Here is a 24550-nt window from a genome sequence, read left to right on the forward strand (position 1 = left end):
CCTCTCATCACATGTCCTAAGTACTCAAGTTTTCGTCTTTTGATAGTTAATATTATTTCCGTCTCATTTCCTATCCTTTTCCTATCCTTCTAGTTACTTCCACGTTTGACATTCTTTGAATCTATGATGTTCGTAGGATTCTTCTGTAACACCAAAATTCAAAGGCGGCCAACTTATTCAGATGGACTTGTTTTCGTGTCCACGCTTCCAAGCCATAAAGAAGAGTAGAGAACACGTAACATCGAAGCATTCTCAGGCGTAGTTCTAACCTTATATCCCGACAACAAAGAAACTTTTTAAGTTTAATGAATGATGCACGTGCTATTTCAATGCGTGTCCTAATTTCTTTCTTTTGGTCTACATCTGATGTTATCCATGTTCCTAAGTATTTATAGTTATTAACACTCTTAATTGCAGTATCTTCAATAGTCAGTAGGATATTTGCATGTGCAGATTTAGTCATGATCATGCATTTAGTTTTCTTTAAATTTATCTTCAGTCCGTACTCATGACAGCGTTCATTAAGGCGTTGCATTACGTTCTGTAAATCATTGTTGTTATCCGTCATTATTACTGTATCGTCTGCAAAACGTAAGTTATTCAAAACTTCTCCGTTGATAGATATACCTTCTATTGAGTCTGAGAGCGCTTTTTGAAATACCGCTTCACTGTAGACATTGAAAAGTAGTGGGGACAGCACGCGACCCTGGCGGACTCCTCTCTGTATTTTGATATTTTAGGTGTACTGGTTGTCAACTTACCTTGGCAGTTTGATTCCAATATAAATTAGATATAATTTTCATATCACGACTATCGATATTTTTGCTTTTTAATATATCTGCAAGCTTTTTATGTTGAACCTTATCAAATGCCTTTTCAAAGTCTACAAAACATAAGTACATGTCCTGATTCATGTCCATGCATCTCTGAGCCAGCACCTTCAAGCCGAACAAAGCATCTCTTGTACTCATACCATTTCTAAAGCCAAATTGTGTGTCACTAATTTCATGTTCAAGAATTTTAACAATTCTGCTGTGAATTATTTTCAAAAATATTTTAAGTGTGTGACTCATTAAAGCTATTGTTCTGTGATCTGAGCAAGTTGTTGCACTTGGCTTTTTGGGAATTTCTACAAAGGTCGATTGTAGCCATTGTCTGGGGATTGTGGCATTCTGATATATTAGATTAAAGAGTTCAACCATCACATCAATAACATCTTCATCGATGAGTTTTAATAATTCGATTGGCACATCATCTGGTCCAGTAGCTTTACCCTCTTTTGTGTTTTTGATGGCATATATGACTTCTCTTAATATTGGTGGTCCGGTATCCTCGGTGATTTCTAATGACAGCTCTTCTCTTTCATTATTAAATAGTTGTTGGACGTAATTGGTCCAGTGACATAATCTCTCCTTCATATCAGTAATAATATCCCCTTTATCATTTTTAAGGATATTCGTTCTTGTACATTTTCTAGAACCTGTTATTTCTTTGATTTTTTTGTGTAAATTAAAGCCATCATACTTTTTATCCAGATCTTCTATTTCCTTGCATCTATCTGAGGGCCACCTCTCTTTTGCCTCTCGAATTTTCTTTCTGACGTTTCTCTGAATTTCTTTGTATTTATTCAGGTCTTTTGCTTTATGTTTTCTTCGTTCTTCCGTAAGTTCAAGAAGTTCTACTGTCATCCAAGGTTTTGTTTTTTCTCCAAGTGGTTTGAGGGTTTCTTTTCCAACTGACACAAGGGCATGTTGAATTTTTCTCCATTTTTGGTCAATAGTTAGAGTTTCCGCATTATCTTCTTTGACTTTCCTTAAGTTCTCGTTTATTTTAAATTTCGTTTCCGCATATGTGTTGTCTTGTTTGAGACGCCTTGTATCCATGATTTTCTTAGTGCTAGGGCTGTTGACCTTCTTTAGTTTTACTCTCATCGACAAAACAACCGGGTTGTGATCGGAGGATATGTCCGCTCTTGGATAAATTTTAGTTTTAGTTTTATAATAATATAATCTATTTGATGTCTGACTATTTTGTTGTTATTGTCAGTTGGTGACCTCCATGTATATAGTCTACCTTTAGGAAGTTTGAACAAGGTATTTGTAATTATGAGTTTCTCATTGAAACAGAAATCGACAAGCCTATCGCCACGTTCATTCCTTTCCCCGAGTCCATATCGTCCCACGCAAACTTCTCCTTAGTCCACTTTAGCGTTCAAATCGCCCATTATAATATTTATATCTTGTCTTGTAGTGAGCCTTAAGACATTGTCGATTTGTTCATAGAAGGGCTCTATGGTGTCTTCATCCTTGTCTGCAGTGGGTGCATATACTTGAATTATATTTATTTTACGTTTTAAATGAGAGTTTAGAGACAGCATTAATACTCGATCAGAGTATTTATTCTTATCAAGTATAATGCCAACTCCCTGTTTGTGCTTGGAGTTGTTGTTTCCAGAATAATACATTGTTCCATTTCTGGTGTTACATTTTCCTGATTCAGGCCATTGTATATCGCTAAGACCCAGTATGTTAATTTTCATTCTGCACATTTCCGACACAGCGTTATCCAGTTTGCCTGATTGGTATAAACTTCTTCAAGGCTATAGAGTCTGTCGTCTAAATATTCTGTCGTCTAAATATGATTGTCGTCCCATGCCGGATCTTGAATTCCGAGCACCATGATCATTAAGTAAATTATCCATTACAGATCTTTAATGTGGTAGTCATCCCCTGGTTTTACACATCCCAATGCCGTTTACTAATTTAGTTTTTCCTCCTTCGGAGTTAATTTCTATGCCCCAGGGCAGTGAAGTGCCCTACCACGTATTGGTTCTTCCACCCGTAGCTGTTGACCAACAGGTGGGGGATTACTTATACCGGTAATCGTTCGGTTAATTTAACAGCTCTAGTATCCAATAATATACCGATCCAGGATCATTTCCCTTACGCTCTATCTTGGTACTGATGCTGCTGTCTGATAGAGTAGGATATGTGAATGAAAACTTTGGTAATTAGGTGGGAGAATGGGCTTAGGACATAATTTCTCCCATGTATAACTATATACCCATTATAACTATACAATAAATCTTAGACATTTTTATATTTTTATAGATATATAAACAGAAATGTAAAAATACCATTATACATCTTTGCTGGAACATAATACATCTGGAAAAAGACGAGAGTCTTTTTCCCGAGGGTCTGACATCTAGGGTCAGAATTTTTTTTTTTTTATTTCAAATTTGCAATCTACCCCTTCAAATATATAAAGTTATGTTGTGAATTTAATGGTCTTGACCGAGCCAATTAACCGGGCGTTTTGATATTTTAAAACAAACAAATTTTTTGCAGAGGAATTTCTTCTGTATTTCTAACTTTAAATTTTGCTATTATACGTACAAACATGCTACAATCACTTAAATAATTAACTGTTGTGGATAATTTTATTTATATATAAATTTTTTGTTTTAATCAAAATTCTTTTTTCTTATACTACGCTAAGACATAAACCCAATTCAACCTCTCGAAGGTTTACATCTTTTTAGTTTTGTTTACTTAACCAAACTTTACTTTGTGGTATTTACCCAAATTATTTTTTTTTACTGTGATCATAGACATAAAATACAAACAACCAAAAATAAATAACCAATGGGAACAGTAATGTATTGCAGCGTCAGTTTATTTGTATTATATGTCTATGACTGTAATATATAATAATTACTTAAATCTAAGGGTTAGTTTTGTTGCTAATTTATATTTACAGTTTTTGATATGTTCGTAAATTGTTTTTAATATATTAATATCTCTAGAAGAAATCAAATTTTTTAGGTAGACTGGAAGTGGAATTTTTATTATATTAAGATTATCATAAAATTTATTTATGTTTACTGATTGGTGGTAGCATTCCAGGAGAAAATGTAGTAGGTCGCCTTTTTTCTACACTTTCTCAGTTAGATAACTCCGTGAGACCCAAACTGTACATATGACTAGGGGTAATAGCGTGATTACATCTTAATATGATTATGATTAATTATTAATGCTGTATGTATGTACTATGCTAAATTAATTATTATTATTAATATGATTAACATGTAAACTCACAAGAAGAAAATTAAATTAATGATAAGAACATAAAATAAAATTCAATTACAGTAAGTGTTCAAAATGCCCTCCGTTTTCGCGAATACACAAGTCTATTCTTTTTTCTAAAGATTCCTTTAACCTTCTAAACGGTAGGGGATCAGCTATGATGTCATTAAATTGACGTTGAATTCTTTCTTCCAATTCTTGGCGTGAATTTACCTCTGTAGCATAGACTTTTTCCTTAATATACGACCAAACTGCCTAGTCCAAAGGGTTAAAATCGCATGACCGAGGAGGCCAATGAATCGGAGCTTCTGCACCTCTACCAATCCATCGATTCGGAAAATGATTACTCAACCAATTACTACACCTTCTATCAAAGTGTGGTGGAGCTCCATCGTGCATAAAAAATGAAGATCTTAGCTTGTTTAGCGTTAAACCTTCTAATATCTCGAATAAGGAATTGTTTAAAAAATCAAGATACATATCACCATTTAAATTTCCAGGTATAATATGATAACCTATTAATTTGTTACCTAAAGTTGCTGCCCAAACATTAACTTTAAATGAGTGTTGGTAATGTGATACCCTTTTGACTCGTGGATTCTCATCACACCAGTAGTGTGCATTATGGGAGTTAAACATACCTTGTCGCGTGAAGGTGGCCTCGTCCGTAAAAAGAATGCATTTTAAAAAATTTGGATTGTGGGCTGTCCTTTGTTGCAATGTTTCACAAAAATCCACTCTAACCGGTAGATCATCTGGCAAGAGCTCTTGGACTTGTCTGTAATGATAAGGATGTAATTGCTGTTCTTTCAGTATCCGCCAAGTATTAGAAGAAGAAGTATTTGTTTGTCTTGCTATATTCCTTACGCTAACTGTTGGATCTTGATCAAGTGAATTTAAAATATTATTTTCTTTATTAATTGTTCTTGTTGTTCTTGGTCTACCAGAATTTATTTTATTTGGTCTCACATTCCCAGTTTCTCGACAACGTCGTTCAACGGCTCTAAATGTTTTTTTACTTGGTAAGTTTCTTCTAGGAAACTTTTCTGCATAACGTGTCACAGCTGCACTAGATCATCCTAAACAATCGCCTAAGGTTAATAACATGTCAGTGTATTTAACATTTGAGTACATTTTGATTTGATTTTACAAATAACAAGGTTTCAAAACTCTAATTATTGTTGATTTATCGTCATAACAATCAATAAATGTCAGATTTCCGCGGCACACTTGGAGAAAATAGAGGTGTACCTATTAGAACTTTATTATTACTACCAGCATCAATTATTACTTCATAATTGTCACATCAAAATATTCCGAAAACGGTACACAGTATCGAGTTTTACCAAGAGTACTTTTTTCGTGTAAAATTGAATGATGTTTAAGTTTACTTGAAATTTTGATTATTATACTCTTAAAAAAGTTATATTGACTAATACTTAGTACGATCCGTGTAACTAGCGCCCTCTATGAGAATCAGATATAAAAACAAATTCATGGGATGTATCAGCTTCCAAAACATATTCGTATAAAATTTCATTACAATGTGGCCAGTAGTTTCGGCAAAATCGTAAAAAATGCGTAAATTTTTTTTTTCTTCAACGCCCTATATCTTGAAAATGGATGGCGTTACAAAAATTTTTTACTAAGCAAACCCCAATTATTTTTCAATTTTTTACCTACCCTAGAGACGGGGTTACCTTTTTTTTAAACACCCTGTAGAAAGTGTGTCGGTACTGAGATATTTTCAAGTAACTATTTACCAGAAGGGAACATTTTTGCGTTGTCCAATATTTATGAGTTTAAAATTGATAACATGTGTATATCCTGCAGATAGTTTGTATTTTTCTCTATAAATCTAGTACTAAATTTATCACTTAAAAACTGCTGTCGAAATTTCAGGACTGTTACTATCGCCTCAACTTCCATTAAAATAACGGGTGTAGAACTTAAATATCCAAGACAAAACTGAAGGCGTTTATTTTTTTGTATTTCTAATTTATTTAAATGTTTGTTTGATGCAGCTCCATACAAATGACAACTATAATCTTCTTCTTCTTAGAGTGCCGTCTCCCTACGGAGGTTAGCAATCATAATGGCTATTTTTATTTTTGAACTTGCTGCTCTAAACAAATCAATCAATCTGCATTGATACCAATCATGTAGATTCTTCAACCACGAGTTCTACCTTCGGCCAACAGATCTTTCTTGAATCTTTCCCTATATTATGAGTTTCATATTTTCGTCCCCTCATCACGTGGCCTAGGTATACCAGTTTTCTGGTTTGTATAGTGGTGATTAGTTCTGTTTCTTTACCAACCCTCTCCAGTACTTCTTTATTTGTAATTCTATCAGTCCATGATATTTTTAATACTCTGCGGTATAACCAGAGTTCGAAAGCCTCGATTCTTTTTAAATTGCATTTTTTTAATGTCCAAGTCTCAGCTCCACATAATAATATTGAAAATATGTAACAGCGAATGGTACGTAGTCTGATCTCCAAATTTAGCTTTTTGCACATTAGGAGTGGCTTCATTCGTATAAATGCTGATCTGGCAATATCTATTTGCTTGTTTATTTCTGCAGTATAATCATTGGTTTCATTGATCAAAGTTTCCAAGTATTCTTATTGTATACTTGTTCTATCACGTTACCATTGATTGTCAATAGATGATGTATATTTTGTGGTCTTTTTGTAATAAGCATGTACTTCGTTTTTTTAGCGTTTATAGTAATTCCCGTCTCAGCACTATTCATACTTAAGCTTTCGATAAGATTGTGTAGATCTTCTATACTCTTTGCTATTATGATCACAAATTATGGAAAGGGTAAACTTTGTTGCCAAACTATCCACATTTAAGAGAGGCGTATTTGAACACCTAATTGCTTCAAAATATTTATCAAGGACCACTGAAGCAATAAAACAATTAAAATGTATTTTTCCTTCGATTTATTTACACAATAGACTTAAGGGCTGGTTCAAACATTGACAATTATCGCAATTCTGATAGTTACATAAAGAGTTATACAAATATTAGCTTTACAGTGAGTGCGGGGAGGCAGTAACAGATATACATGAAATGATAAAATTGAGAGAGACCAACTATATACGTTTTAACACAAAACACTGAAAACACCGGCTCACGATAGCGCATACGTGGCTTACGTACTTTTCGGGATCACACACACCCGGCCTTCACTTGCCGAGAGGCAAATAATTGGTACTCTCTCCTAAGTTATATAACGAGGGGAGGACGGGTCCCTGATGTAGGAAATCAGTCGCACACACGTTAACACGAGAGCTGACGACCTGAGCGCACAATTTGATAAAACAACTTATATACGATTACAATACTATACAGGTTGTTTTTACAACAGTGGTCTTTTTGTAATAAGCATGTACTTCGTTTTTTTAGCGTTTATAGTAATTCCCGTCTCAGCACTATTCATACTTAAGCTTTCGATAAGATTGTGTAGATCTTCTATACTCTTTGCTATGATCACTGTTGAAATTCCATTATACTCGATATAGATTTTCAACCATGCCGATATTCTTAAAAGGAATAAAGGAAGATATTTAACGGTACTTCTTGGGGTAAGAACCCTCCGCTACCTGCCTACATAATTTGAATATTATCAGTCAGTTGAGAAAAAGCTATTACCAAAGACGGTCGCAAAATATCGTAAGCTGAAATCGCTAACTCGCAAAATACTCGCTTCGCTTAGTAATATATTAAATTTGTAAGTAAGTAGTTCGCATCGCATTATTATTCATAAATATTATCAAGCCAATCATTTATAGTAATCAGTATTTCCTAAAACCGCAGTTATAATTTTCATATAAACACTTCATTTATTGAAACCAGCAGTGTTGCCAGTAGTTCGCTTTGAACATAGAAACGACATTCCGCTAAGCAATTCTACTTGTAATTATAGGTATATAATACATAGTGAAAATAGCCTCAGTGACAAGTGTAGTGAAATATCCCATATCACCGTGTTTTCGAACAGATATCAGAAATTGCTATTTAATCTTAGCATTAAATATAAGGTAGTGTTTAATCTGTTTTTCATTTCAGCCTTCGGCTGGTGGTCCTTCGTCTTTCAATTCTTTAAATGAGTTATTGTTCAACCAATCACAGTGTCGTCTTCATATCGTAAGTTGTTAATTAATTTTTCGTTAACGATAACTCCCGCTTTGATATTATTGAGCGTGTTTTGGAAAATTTCTTTAGAATATAACTAAACCAAAAGTGGCGATAAAACACATCCTTGTCTAACTCCTCTACAGATCTTCATTTCTTCTGAGTGTTGCCCATCAATTTGAACTATGGCACTTTGGTTCCAATATAATGTTTGCACTATATGTATGATTTTACTGTCAATACGCTTGTTCATAAGTATTGATATTAGTTTTTCATGTCTTACTTTATCGAAAGCTTTTTCGTAGTCAACAAAGCAGAAGTGTAGATCAACGTTTACATCCCGACATTGCTAAATCTATAAAAGTAAAGCTATAATTTGCCTATCACATTAGGTATCACTTATAAGGGGTTGAATATGGGGACAGCAATTACTGAACTCGAGATAGGGTAAGCAAACAAACCGAAACGTTTGCGAACGGCCACTCTTAGTTTGGTTGGAGAGCTGGGTCGTAAGTAAATGGATAAAAGAGGGACTGGATGGGGTAACTACAAGGAATTCAAAAAAATACTTACAGAGATTTCCTGGACAACACACACAAGAAGGTTTCTAATCTATTTGAATTTGGACACCGTTTAACAGAATCTTCCCGTTGGATGGAAAGAAACGCCTTTTTTCCTAAAAAAAATATTGAAAGGTGAAAATCTTTTTAAAGGAAATAATTCTATAACTGCTGATTTAGAGAGAAACATTACATATTTATTATTACTTCACATCAAAAGTTATTACAAATAATATTAATAAAATGTATTAACAAAACTTACAATGGCGCTATTTGTAAAGATTTACAACAGGCTCCAGACATTGGTCGATGCTTGTAGGAATTAAAATTATTATTAGAAATGAAAATATCTAGATTTTTCAACGGAGCTTACATGGAGGTTAACCTACAAACAAAACAATTCAAATTTATTGCTATGTACTAATTGTCAAAAAAAAAAAGGATAATACTGACTATCATAGGTCGAAATAAAATATCAAAACTTTTTGAAATAATAATTATATTTTACAATTTATTGCATTTAATTAATATGACAATTAGCTAATCCATAAAACTTATAATTTCATTTATTTACAATTTTTTAGTTTGTCATGAAAGCAAATTTTTTATTAATGAAAAATGTCTATTTTTACTTAAAAAAATTGTAACAAAAAGTACCTTATATCACTCTGGCTGATATATTTCCTTTAAGAAAATTTTGAGGATTGGAACTGGATCAAAACACTGCAAACAAACACAACTGTGTCCCACACAAATCATGGAACATAAAAATGGACAATTGGACCGTGGAAATGGCCAATTCTTGAGAAGTTGGAACTGATTCGGGCTTCGGATTATCCTGGATGACAACAAACTGCAATCTTCAAAACTCGGCCACTCAATTTCTTCTTTAAACCATGTGGACCTCTCAAATGGTTGGAAACGCCGTCTTACAGATCTCTCAGATAAAACACAGCACAAAAAATCGGTGATTAACTCAACAAAAACTGCTAGATCGCATTTTGAGTACAAATTCACCTTTCAAATTAAAAAAATTTGCCGGCTTTGAAGACTATACCCGCAAGATATTTCTTCCGAATCTTAATCCAAATTTTAGTTAAATTTAGCTTCTACTATTGCTTTATACTATATTTCCATGACAAAAACGAATAACAAACAACAATAACGAATTTGAAAAAGAAAAATCCTGACTAAACAAAGAAACCAACTGCTATCGTGGTCTCTTGCAGAGTGATCTTATTCGCACAACTCGGTACAAACAAAGCATAAACGGAAATATTCCTTTTTATTTGACGCGCCATATTAAGCGGAATCAACATCAAAGAAATACCATCTATCTTATATAAAAAAAACTTGATTATTATCAATTTCATCGACGAAAAAAGATTGAAAATATTTTTCGGTCTTTTAATACATACGAAAAGAAATACAAATGCTACAATACCCCCACGTAAGAGCGAAAACTGGACAAACAGTTTAGGGTAAACAGAATTCAGGTTGGAACAACAGTAACATTTTCTAGCTAATGCAACGTATATCACGACTCCAGTAAATCAAACAAACAGAAATCATAACCGAAAACTATTTGTTATAACTGCTATGTTACTAACATATTTAAAAAAAGTGAAGTTTTTTGTTTCTTGGTTTTTGAAGGTACTAAAAATAGTACGGTTAAATATTTAAAAAGTTTAAATTATGATACAACCTATTTTGTTACAGTCAATTAAGGTGAGAGAGATACTATCTTTTTGAAAGAAAAATTGTCTATCTCATGAACTAATCACTTCAAGCCAAAGGTATTAAAACATTTTTGAAATCAGTGCAGAATCCAAATATAAAATAAAAAAAGAAAGAAGTAATTAAAAATAATAAAGGGATGATACGGGGGTGAGAAGGTGCATTTCACGGCAACCTTAAATATGATATAATGTCTTCTCCCTTCAATATATTAATTGACGTGTTTTTGCGTTTTTCCAAAAAATTAGAAGTTCAAAAGTTATTTAATGTGGATAGTTTTATCTGAATCGGACTGTATATATTGTACTGTAGTATATACTATTATTTTTATAATAATATAATAAACCTAAAGATAAGATAAATACTATTACAAAAATTAATATTAAACTCAACAGGCTTCCGGGTTGAACGGCGTCGGTTATCATTGCGCCGAGCTTTCAACATGCTTTTTGATGTCTTCTTCGGGGCTTCCGAGGTCTCAGTCTCCCGAGCCCTCAGACACTACTATACTGATCACTAACAAACGCATTGTGGCGAGGGGAGTGTCTGAGGGCGAGGGAGACTGAGACCTCGGAAGCCCTGAAGAAGACATTTAAGAGGATGTCGAAAGGTGGGTGATGTTGTACATTACACCTGATCATGTTGTTCAGGTGTAATGATAAATATATATATATATATATATATATATATATATATATATATATATATATATATTGATATATATTGATATTAAGAAAGATACAGGGTGTTAAAGTGCAAAATTTAAATTTTATTTTTCGCTACAAGTTTCATGTTTGTAAACATTTATGTATAAACATTTACAACTGGGTACTTTTAAATATGAAAAATTATAATTTGATGAACACTTTGATGTAACTGATAGAGGGCGCCACTTATGCCACATATGTTGTATAAATTTGCACTTAACTTTTTTGCTCTTTAAGTTACCTGTATTTGGGATAAAAATATTAAAGGTACATTATCTTAACAAAAAAAAAGGTATACTTGTCAATAACTCCAAAACTCAACAGTTTTCGAGATAATCGCATTTTAAAAATCAGCTGCATAATTCCGATTTAAGGCAATTACTCCAGACAACGAAGAAAAAATAGACAAAAACATTAATACTTCTGAATTTTGGTATAAAATACCTTTAACTAAAGTTAATAGTTAACGAAATATTAAATAAAATAAATATATCAGCAGGATAATTAATAATAGGATTTGACAAAATAACAGAATAATAGGATTTTACATCAAACATTTTACGTTTTATGTTAAATTAAAGTCATAATCAAAACATTTTGTTTACAATCCAAATTAAGAAATAGTTAAACTAAATAACATAACTTTTTGTCAAAGTAAGTGTTCGATATGTCCACCATTTTCTTTAATTCATTTGTCAATATATTACATATAAGATCATCTCATATTAAATAACATCATTGGTTCTAAAGAAACTGCTGCAGTATTAACAATATCGGTTATTAGGACAACAATCATGTTTTTGTAAAAATGCTGAGTCTTTCAGGTTAGATTTGTAGCAAAAGTATTATAAAACAGGACACATATGTGTTATTCAATACCTGTGCTCTAGTTTCTATTTGTCCTAATACAAATGGGTAAACAATTTACGTAATGAACAATAAGTATTCTTTTCGGATTTTTTATGAATTAAATAATTATATCAATATGACTACCACGACCAATTCAACGTTCAGAAAAGTTCTATTTAAGTATGTTCTAACTGCCTTCTCTCTAGAATGTGGTTGTGTACCATCTTGCATAAACCACATATTTTATAAAAAGGGTTTTTAGCATTTTACAATAGAGAAAAAGTAATACAACGCCATTATAGAAACTTAAGAAGCGATAGCAAAAGGACATTGTAAACATGACGGCCAACGTCTGAATACGGACAAGGCACCTAAGGAAGAAGATGAAATATCTTTTCCCCAATAAGACATTTAGCACATATAACAAAGCATTTTGTGACATTACATTATCATCTTTGAATTGTTTTAATAAGAATAAACTATGAATTATGGTTATCTACAGGTATTCAGTGCTTTACCGCACAAATATCAAACTAAGAATTATTGTGCAGCTGACTGTTGCAGTTTCGCAACTGTTAATAAACATTTATTAAATATTAAGACTTTTCTGGTAGTTTTGATTCTCCCCGTATATCAAGATTTCATGTACAAGGGTGCATCTGGGTTAAAAACTACATGCTACGAGACGGGCAATCTGCAAAATGACACAGATGTGTATTCGAGATAAGCGATGCATCTACACAATCAGGGTCGAGTTTTATCTCTCAAACCACACACATGTGTGTGCGTTTGGGTTAAGAAGAGTACCTTACCACTTTGCATCGGTCTTTTGACCGAGGAAGTCGGTTTGATGCAGACAAGTTGCATGAATTTTGTGGTTCCTGGTGTACGTCGATGAAGACGTTGGTAATAGCGGTTGGTGCTGTGATTTATGGGGTAAGCTACAATACACCATAATTTTGTTGCTGCATATATCAAGTACGTTTACTTGGTATATAGATGTCATATTTGCTTCGAACTTTTATCTGTTGTGCCGCGATCGCGATTGAACTTGATTGAGAACATTTCATTACCTTTATGTAGATTTGTATATTTTTTATATTATAATAATTTCACTATTCTTTTTGTATATATATCACAGTGTTGTGTATTTTATTACCTAATATTAACTCATAATGTGTATTATGAGTATACTTTTGCAGTGAGTTTAATAATTTGTTTTTATATGACATATATATTCATATTTTTTATTTTTTGTATATTATTTCTATCTATAACGTGGTATATATACAATCGACAGTTTTGTTTTGTTTATGGTTCTCTTTTTGTGTGTAAGTTTGTACTACATATATTCTTCTTCTTTTAAGTTTATATTTTACCTTATTTATAGTTGTATATTGGGTTATGTGTATTTATGTTTAATTTCATCTCTTGTTAAAAATAGAGTGTTATACAGTCCACTGGTTTCATTTCTTTTCTTTATTTGAATATACATACCCAATCCGAAAGGGGGAAACCAGCGAGTTCTAGATTGAACAAAATATCTTCTCTCCCCCTTCAGGATGACCAAAATTGTTATATTGAGGTCATCGTATGTGCAGAACGCAACACTGACTTATAAAATGCATTTATCTCGAAAACGGTTAATTTTCAGGTTACTAATAAGTATACCTTTTCTTTGTAAAAATAATATATCTTTAATATTTTTTAACACAAATAGAGCTAACTTAAAGAGCAAAAAATTTAATCGCAAATTTATGCCACACACGTGGCATATGTGGCGCCCTCTATTAGTTACATTAAAGTAAGTATAAAATTATAATTTATCCTACTCAAAAGCATCCAACTGTAAATTTTTGTACAAAAATATTTACAAACGTAAAAGTTATAGCGAAAAATAAAATTTTAAATTTCCACTTTAACACCCTGTATCTTTCTTAATATCAACATTTTATTAAAGCAAGTTGGCTTAAATCGTAATTCATTGGTTCATTAAGTAAATAAGATAATCCAGTTCTCTATTTAACAAAATATATAATACATCGTAAGCCAAGGACTTCCTAACATTTGTAATACTTCAAAGAAAACTAATATTATGTAGTTAGTGATTATTGTTGGAACAATAAATTTGCTGAAATTGTCAGTCGTCTCCATAAATAAACCATTTCTTATAATAATTATAATTATAGTTTTAGGATATAACAAGGACATGTCTGGATGTGCAATTTATATGATCACGTTTTTTTTTCAGTTTAAATATAGTTCAAATAATAATTACACAGCTGTAAAAATATACCTTTCAAGTAGTGAAAACAATAATAGAGACGGGTCCAAACTTCGGACAATAAATTCTATGAAAAACTATTTTATAAAGTGTTTGTTAAAAGTATGAGCTCGGGCGCCATAGCTGGCTCCAGTATAGCTCCGACATTGTGCTATTGTTATTGTTGTTGTTATATTCCCTTTTCGTGATGGAGAGTTTGGAAGACGTAATAGCCAGAGAAGAAGCAGAGAGACAACAGAGTTTAAGAGATTTAGAACAGCTCTACGAGTGGCTGCAGCAGTTTGAGGATCCACCGCCGACGCCTCGCCCCCCTCCACCTTATCAATTTAGGAATGGTATGTGCATTTTTAATTTCTTTTTATACTGAGAGTAGACAGTTTTCGTACATATATGAACTTTATATCGCAGTGCGGATCTTTTTTCTAACTTCACACACATAAGATGGGTTGAAATATTTTTTCTTCGATTAGGAAAACTGCTACCAAAAGCTTCAGGTAAAAATGCACAATAATAAATCTTTGCTTATTAACTTAGCGATTCACCACTACACTATGTTACAACAACACTACTTAAAGCAGGAAAATAGAGACGTTTTCTTTATGTGTAAAAATGAGAGAGTAATTATTTTAAAAGTGATTTTGTGTGTATTCTGAACAGCGATATTTGGACTCTTAATTGCACCTTCACAAATACCACACCAATGGGGACTACGAGGAGGAATGAATTTTCATTCTATGTCATTTTCCTTGGCGAAGTTCTGTAAATCTTTTGTGAAAGAAGAGGTTTTGAAAAAGGTGTATAAATCGCGAAGTTGATTTTTGGATCCAGTAAAATGTGTAGCCTTATCAATGCATATTAATGAAGGAATTCAATAATAAAAATGGTTCACCAAAGCCGCACCCAACATTCTGAAATGGGCGAGAAGGGGTGACTCTTAATATGGAAATTATATATAATTTGTTGCAAAGATTTGGCACGAAACCTAAAGCATATGTTGCAACTATATATTTACAATTTTTTTGATAGTCCGTAAACCATTTAATGGCCACTATTTTGAGCCTGACATTTGATAGATCAGTCTGAAGTCCAGCGTGGCCCAAAGGATTGTATTGGGAGAGTAATAGAGTAGTGACAAACAATTAATGTAGAATGTAACATATTATCTTCGTAAAAGAATCGAATTTCGGATCAGAAAATCCATGGATTTTTATTGTTGTGATTTTTTATTTTTAAATAAATAACGAGGTATTTTGCAAGAATTTAGTAATGCAATATCAGAGACAAACTTTTTTCATTTGTTATTTAGGGATTCGGAGAAAGGATCATCCCAATTGAGTTTTTCAAGCCATGAGTTTTGTATAAAAAATTTTCCAGTGATTGTAAATGCGCCAAGAAGACCAATGGGATCAAACACTTTCGACAAAAATAATAAAGCCGTTCTTTTAGGGTATAGAGAAGGGTATTCTGGAGAAATAGAGACAGAACTGAGAAAGTGCTATTCATTAGGCTGCCTAATCTATCTTGCTACTTGTATTTTCAACGTTAAGTTCATAGTTTAGTGGAGGCGGCTTATATATTTTGCTGAAAATTCTGGACGAATTCCATGACAATTTAACCTGTCATTAAGCTCATCGTGTGAGGTTTCAAGAGTAGAAATATTATTGGTTTCATAGAAAACATCATTAAAATAGGTATGATTAAAGAGAGCGTCACCACTGAGTGGATATTTCCCTTTATATAAATTTGCAATTTAGTTTAAACAAAGAGTTGCTAAGAAACTGGAACTGTTACTGCATAAAAAACAGAAATAAGTTCGATGCATTTTAAGGGTTCATTTGGGCTGTCTCTCCAGAGAATATTTTGTAGACAGGTTTGTTCATGGTTGACATTCATTTATTGGTACATTTTCTCAATAACTGCGATAAAAATAAGTCTGAATTTTCGAAAACGACAAATAATATCAAACATATCAGGTTGTACCTGATATCCAGACAAAGGTCTTTTAAATAATTCAAACCGTTTTGTTTCAGTAGCAAGAAGAACGTAAGAGTTAATTGTAGAGTTGCTCATAGCACTTAAAGATGAGCTAAGGGTGTTGTCATTAATGTGCAGGCCTATGGGAATTAATTTGATTGTTTTCTAAACTAGAAGATGGTTGACAATTTGGTGAGGTGCCTTAAACGTTACGAGATTCATTCCTAACAACTTCTTTTTAGATATCTTTCTGAGTCAATTGTTTGGGATAATTCCCATTAGGACATGAATGATTGTGAGTTTGAAAGTGCGGGGCAGAAGAGTTTCGGTTTCCGGTTTCGGTTTTCACTGCCGGAGAGGCAGCGGTTTTCCTCATAAGAATCTTAATGCAAGAGAGTATGATGTTTTTTGTTACAAATTAAACAACCTATTGAAGTACAATAATTATGAGAGTGTTCAGTAACTAAACAATACGGGTACATTTTTATGGAGCAAATAAAATTGTGTTTCTGAGATGGTATTACTCATAAAAATTTGGGGTGATTATACATTTGCTGTGAAGATTGTATGGTATTAGTATGTAGTGAGGTAAAGTGCACTTAAGTGTGGGGTTTTTGTGACTATGGTTCCGTTTTACATTCAGGGATATTACTTAAATAAGATAAAATGCTGCAACGTACGTTAAGAATATCGAAAAATTCCTTAACGTTGGCTGTGAGCTACGATTTATTTTTTGCCGCATTATCGTTTATAAGCTAAGTCTAATTTGCGAGGTAAAAGATTAATAAAAATTAATATCTCAAGTATCTACATGTACATTTAATAAATTCAATGGGTCGATATGCTTTTTGGACTCATTTATGAACTCACCAAGTGTTTGGCGATTACGTTTAGAGAGAGAAGGGTAGTCGATGATTGAGTTAATATGAGAATTAATAATCGCCAAGTTGTTGCTATATTTTTTTATTAATGTGTCTAATGCTAGGTTAAATTTATCATTTGTAATTTGTAACCTCGTGGCCTACTAATGACCACATATAAGAGGTTCGTTAGAAAGCGAAGTCGAAGGATAGTCATGGAAGATGGTAATCAATAGATGGTAATCTTTTGTAAGCTTTTTAGATATCGTTCCTGTCAAAGGTATGAACTTGAAGGAAACTGCTATCAAATTAAGTAGAAAAACATTTGTAGGATAGTAGATTTGTTCGTTAAGTACGACTGATAAACCTTCAAAGTCAAAGCATCAGAAAGAGCTTATTAATATGAAAAATGCAAGGATGTAATGATACAATTGTAAGACGTTTTGCAATGGATAAAGAAGATACGGACAAAATAAGTAACGAATTAAATCAATACCGGAGAAGCTCAGCCAAACTGACAACAATGAAGAAGCCTTCCATTTGCAAACTGGAACGAAGCTAAGGAAATTATTAGTTATATGGCCAATGGAAATTATTAGTTATATATAGGAGATACATTGGTGACTATCTGGGTCTCGTCGATTTTCTATGCTCGACTCAAAATTGGATACTGGAAAATAAGAATGGAGCTAACTGTTCGAGGAATAACTGCCTTCTCGATATGATCAGGTTTTTGGCAATTTACGGTTACGCTTTTTGATCTGCGCAATGCTCATTCGACAAGCATTCTATTAGGAATCTGAGCACAGTGTTTTAACGATTAAGTGCAACTAATTTAAAACTAAACTTAAAGAATTGTCACATGTTTCGACGAGAAATTAGATACTTAGGCCATACTGTATCCAGTAATAGTTTCACAGCTGATTTTGAGAAAATTAAAGCAATTCGATAGTGGTCAGTACTAAAAGATAAACACAGAAGAGTGTTTATCCACACATAAACGATATATACCGATTTGCTAATATCGCTAAGCCTATAAAGTTAACCGAAGAGGACAAATAATTATATGAAATGTGGAGTGTCAAAAAGCTTTTGAAAAGCAGCAAAGATCTTTTAGCAGTTCACAGATATTAAGCTACTTCGTTTTCGATATGAATGCCAGTAACACTACAATGGAAGCCATGTTTTTCCATACTGTCTTGTCGAAACTAGAAAAAAACTAATACCTTACCAGAAGAGATATTAAGCTACTTCGTTTTCGATATGAATGCCAGTAACACTACAATGGAAGCCATGTTTTTCCATACTGTCTTGTCGAAACTAGAAAAAAACTAATACCTTACCAGAAGAGAACTTTTATATGTGGAGAAGGCTGGTGAAAATTTTCTTATGGCTTCTACAGTACCGTAATCCAGAAGGTCAAATATCAAAATGTCTAGAACGACTGCAGGCATATGATTATTATATTATAGTATAGAACGGGAATCAAACAATGGAAGGACACCTTTCCAAAGTTGTATTTTCTTTTTCTAAAGATGCCTATCTTCTAGTGATGTTGGCGACCGCATCGACCCATCTTATTCCATTCACAACACCCCGAAATAAATCAGTTGACGTTAGACCAGTCCATTTCCTAAATTTGTCCAGCCAGGATATACGTCTACGTCCAGCGCCTCCCCTGCCCTCAATCTTGCCTTGTAGAATCAACTGTAGAAGCCGGTTTTGATTATTACGCATCCAAAACTTACATATATCGGAATATAAAAGATATTGGCTGTTTAAATGCATTTATTTGTTTCTCATATTCTATCGTTCAGTTGTCAAGAAAATTCCTTCCCAGACTTCCTGCTTTTTTGATGTTTGTTCGTGATATCCGTGTCACATGTGATCATGAGTTCATGGTATCGACACGGTGGACGGATGGTATAAAGAGGCTTATAACAAACTAGATTTATATAGCACATGATCGAGAACCATAAGGCCTCGATAATATGCCATGGAGAGATAACTGAGGAAGGTCTATGTTAAGCAGTGGACGCCACAGACTCTGTGATGTCGATGATTCACTGAATTCAGAAATCTTTATACTTATATTCCTTTTCCTATATCCTATTCCTATATTCCTCGAATTTTACAAAAATGTTCTTTAATCTCAACCCTAGCTATAGTACAAATAACACTTAATTTGGTGTAATAATCTGTTCAAAAACAATTAATTTAAAAAATTGTTCTGTAAATTATTTTCTTTTGATAATTTAATAAATGTATTTTCGAATTATTGATACTTACATAATTACTGGTACATATACTAGTAAATATAAATTTTTAAAATGCATTTTCTTTTAACTTAAACTTTGCAACTTCATCACACTTAGTCGTATTTTTATATAATAAAACATATTCTCTTTATTTTGCTTTATCGTAAATAGAAGCTCTCGTGTTTTATAAATTCCAAGCATTATGTAAATATTAAATTTTAATACCAAAAGTTTTTAAAACTTTCACTGTATACATAATGCTAGGCGCTTTCTGAACTGCCTAATTCGGCAAGAATACTTATTTTGGTAGTTTTAAGGATTTGAAGATCGACCACTGGATTGTCTTTTATTGCATCATTAATTAAACTTTTGTAGGAGGTTAATTTAAGAAGGACATTTGCATTGCTGTAATAACTGTGCAAAAGTATAGTATTTTAATATTTAATATTATGAGCATTGCATTTTTTTTCGGATGCTTTTTATCGGAGATTTTTATTAACCGGTGTAACTGTAGACACTGTGGATGACTGCCGCGTTTGCTGACCATTGACCAAAAACATCATCCTGTAATCACTTCTCAGCAATGTTTGTATCTGATAGAGCGCAATCCATCGGACTTTTGGTATCTGTTGGTAATCGTTGATATGCTATAGCCAGTGTATTTTAAGATTACAAAGGCATAATTTTAATTTACTATCTTAAAAAAGGTAAAACTATCAATAGCAAATATTACTATATTGTATTATTATTGAACACATTGAAAAAGGAACTCAGTGTGTAGCGTTTTTAATTTTATAATACGTCCCTGTTCGTTTATCTCGTCAGTACGCATAAAGATTTGCATAAAATCTGTGTTTGTCTTTTACGAAAATCCTTAATGCGTAAATAACGCTGGATATATTTTTTGTCTATGTGTACTTTCAAATCCCATAACCTTTTGTTACAAAGTCAGGTAGAACTCCGGTTTAAAAACTACGTGCTATTTTGTTAATTTGTATTATGTTATATCTATTTCGAGAAGTTTTTGTCGCCTAGAGGATTATATTTCATGATGCCCCCCTAATATAAAAAAAGAGTTTTTATTTGTCTTTCGTCGTTAAAACGCAATAAGCTGGAATATTTAAAAAATTGTTTTTGTCGCTTAGAACGAGGGTCCGAGGTATATTTGTTTGTTTAGGTTTTGTAAACACAAGTCGACAAGGAGTCGACATTTAAGTTCCAAGCAGGGCAGACGTGCTACAATGTGAGTCGAGCTAAGGAAGTCTAACAAAAGATTTGAAATGTAAAATCTGGGGCAATTTTTGAATCGAACAAGCGATTCAACTTTTTTGTAATGTTCTAATACCAGTGCACGTGATGATACTCTTTGCATAGGCAGTTTTGTCAGAGTGGTCACTGGAAGATTTGAATAGATACTGGAAATTTTTGAAAAGTATTATATATAATGTCCCCGTCGACAGCTTGATTCCTCCACCAAGTTCCTGTTTCAATCGTTCCTGCCTGAGTACGGAAATGGTTTCCTGTTTTTCCTTTACAAAGTTAAGTGATTATGTGAATTAAGGTAACAATTTAATATATTAATTCTCCCAAGTTATAAAGACAATTTTAATAATTTGCTTTGATTAAAATAAAAATTTGTAATAATTAAAGTTTTATATTATTTTTGTCGTAGCTAAAAAATGTCATATTTTATTCTGTCTTAAGTTGTTATGTTGACATATGACATTTCGCTTTAATCCATTGTTGTGATAAGACAATTTTAATTTGATTATTTTATATAAAAGATATTCCATATGTAAGATTAAATTCAATAATATTTCATAAAAAGGATATCCATAAAATTTTGATAATCTAAATTGGCCATATTATAACCTAGAAACCATTTAAAATTTTTGTAGCAATCTCTTATGTAAACGAAGAACATGTAAGTTTTTATTAATTTGGATTATGTTGTATAATATGTTCTTGTAAAATCTGTATTTTTGATAACTGTTTGTTTAAGACAAAAATAAACGTTTAATTTGATTCTCTGATCTATTTTGAGTTTTATTTGAAAAAGATATTTTTTTCTATATTTTTGATGTTCCATAATTATTTCCCTAGTTACAACTAGTGGTTGTAATAGGTATAATTAGGCACCTCAAGTGGCGCCCTATATTAAATTTCTTGAGGTGTTTCCGGTTTATTTTCATTCTGTTTGCCCCAAGAGATTTGTATAAGTACCCCTTTTTTTCTTTTTTTTTGTAGTTGCCCCAATCCAACCCCCATATCTTCAACTTATCCACGACCCAGCTCTCCAACAACCAACTGAGTGTCGTACGCACTAGTTCCGATTATTTTGTTTGCCCAATCTTGTCCCCCATATTCTTACCCTGTGGTAAGCAAAAATATCGTTACAATTTTGGTGCCCAACCTAGGGGCTTTTGAATATTTCCATTTCTTTTAGATTTTGATTCCTTTTTCCCAAGCCACTTATACGAAACTTTTTTCCTTTTGAATAGTGCCCCAAGTTGTCTCTCAAACAGTAGATTTATTTGTAATATATATATATATATATATATATATATATATATATATATATATATATATATATATATATATATATATATATATATTAGTTTAAGTTAAGTTTAAGTTAAAAGAAAATGCATTTTAAAAATTTATATTTACTAGTATATGTACCAGTAATTATATATATATATATATATATATATATATATATATATATATATATATATATATATATATATATATATATATATATATATGTATATGTATATGTATGTATTTTGTATTATATATTTGTATATGTTAGATATTAACATATGTATTGTTTTTTATATGTATTGGTAAATGAAAGCAAATATTTGAGTTGAATATTTAAATATGAGTTTTGATTGAAGTATTGATATTGAAAAGAATTTAAAAACAGTAGCAAATTATACAGTTACTGTTACATTTATTTTTAATTAATTCAACAAATTTTACAGAATAATGGGTTTTTGTATTTTTTTATTTGTTCGGTCATTTTGAGTAAATGTTTGTATTCGTTTGAGTGACTTTGAGCTGAGTAGTTGAGAAGTAGTGTTAAGCAATTTGTCTTCTAATTAACCGTCTCTGAAGGTGTATTTAAATGCCAAGGTTTAATTAAAGTTGTTGTACGAGGAGTAGTCATTGTGAGTCGTAGAGAAGATTCGACAAGTTAGTCTCAGTAGTAGATTGTTTGTTTATTGTGTATCCTTTCTTGTATCTGAATGTCCACAGGTGTAATATTTGTGATCAGGAGATGCTGTTTTAGTTTTGACTAGGAGCAGTCTCATTTAGTTTTCAGAACAAGAGTTGGTTTATTTTGGTGTTATTTAATGTAGCTCACTCAAAGGTCAAGTTTTCAATATTATTAGTATTTTGTCTTTCCCTGTATGTACGGTTTATGTTGTTTGTTAGTGCCCATGTTGTCCCATGTTGATTGATACCATTTTTTTAGTCCTTGTTAGTGGAGGTGTGAACTTTTAGGAGACAGGTTAGAGACCTCATTTTTGTTTACCAACTGATTACTAAGTCAAGAGCAGAAGTTGCAGCGAATTGGATGAGTTTGGGATTCCAGTAAGCGGGTGTGCAAGTGAGACTTACTATCAGGTGATAAATGGAAACGGTTGTTTCTTAGAATTGTCATATTTTCTACTAGTTGTTGAGTTAGATCTTAGTTATTTTGTGTGTTTGCTTTCATCCAATTTTTGAAAAATGAAGTCTACTCAGGTTAATCATTTGAAATCAGGAGAGTTATCTTATGAGCTTTTCATAAGAGGTAAAAATGTCCCAAATAAGACAGTTGATGATAAGAGAAAGATGTTGAGAGCTTTGTTGGCTATGGAGGCCACTTCGTCTTCAAGTTTAGTCGATTTGGTTAGTAATGTAGTAGATCCTGAGAAAGAGTTGTGTGAGATTAAGTTGATTATGAAAGATTTATGTATTATTGCTCAATCAATAAATGTAGAATCAAACAAAGCTGATTTTGCTAGATTTTAGACAAGGTAGATACCATAGATGACATTTAGATACCAGATTAGAGAATTTCCCTATGGATGATGTTGAGGAAGATGTAAAAAAGTTTGTCAATGAGTGTAAAGATGATTTGTTGTTGTTACAGGGTGATGTGTTAGAAAAACTAGAAATGTCTGATGATTTAGTAAAACCATCCACTAGTAGCCCAGTTTCAGTCCCTGTAGTTCCCAGTTGTACAGTCCCAGCCCCAATAATACAGGTTTCAACTCCTGTCATTATTTCTGATTTACATATTAAGTTTAATGGTGAAAGTAAAGCCCTTCCCACATTTTTAGAAAAAGTTAGAGATTCTGCTAGGTTTAGGAATATTTCCGAAGACATCCTGTTTCGTTCAGCCATTGAGTTATTTGAAGGTAATGCTGCTATTTGGTATAGGAGTGTTAGAGATAAAATTAATAGTTGGGATGAGTTGGTAGCCCTACTCAAATCTGCTTTTTTGCACCCAGATTATAATGATAATCTCTTCGATGAAATTAAAAATAGAAAGCCAAAAAGGAACGAATCCATAACCATTTATTCAGCAGTGATGGAAAACCTTTTTAAACGTTTGGAAACATATCCTAGTGAAGCCCAAAAAGTAAAAATATTGAGGAAAAATATTTTAGTGGACTACATTATACTGATAGCCCTTCAAGATTTTGCTACAGTAGAAATGTTAGTAGCATCTATAAAACGTTTAGAGCAGAATGTCTTGCCCTTGTTGCAGACTACTAAAAGTCTTGCAGGTATTGCAATTGATGATTCAGAAAAGCCCAAAGAACAAGTTCATGGGGTGAATAATCAAAACAAGCAAGATAGAAGTGGAGTACAAACAGGACAGAGAAAATTCTTCTAGGAGACCCAACCCTCAAGTGGCGCCCTATATTAGGCACCCCAATTGGCGCCCTATATTAAATTTCTTGAGGTGTTTCCGGTTTATTTTCATTCTGTTTGCCCCAAGAGATTTGTATAAGTACCCCTTTTTTTCTTTTTTTTTGTAGTTGCCCCAATCCAACCCCCATATCTTCAACTTATCCACGACCCAGC

At 32.5% G+C, this 24550-nt stretch overlaps 1 protein-coding gene across 9 annotated transcripts in view; it reads left to right on the forward strand.

Moving 5' to 3' along the window:
* DIP2 (disco-interacting protein 2) overlaps nucleotides 1-24550 on the forward strand; it is a 1036664-nt gene that overhangs the window by 552577 nt on the left and 459537 nt on the right. For 3 of the 9 annotated variants that reach the window (XM_072540505.1, XM_072540507.1, XM_072540509.1), the window contains exon 2: nucleotides 14338-14705. The exons of the other annotated variants lie outside the window; for them this stretch is intronic. In XM_072540505.1, coding sequence (XP_072396606.1) covers nucleotides 14558-14705 — 148 coding nt within the window. In that variant the 5' untranslated portion in view covers nucleotides 14338-14557. The remainder of the gene's footprint in view (nucleotides 1-14337; nucleotides 14706-24550) is intronic. 9 annotated transcript variants of the gene reach the window in all.

The sequence above is a fragment of the Diabrotica undecimpunctata genome, chromosome 8 (genome assembly GCF_040954645.1).
Source record: "Diabrotica undecimpunctata isolate CICGRU chromosome 8, icDiaUnde3, whole genome shotgun sequence".
NCBI lineage: Eukaryota > Metazoa > Arthropoda > Insecta > Coleoptera > Chrysomelidae > Diabrotica > Diabrotica undecimpunctata.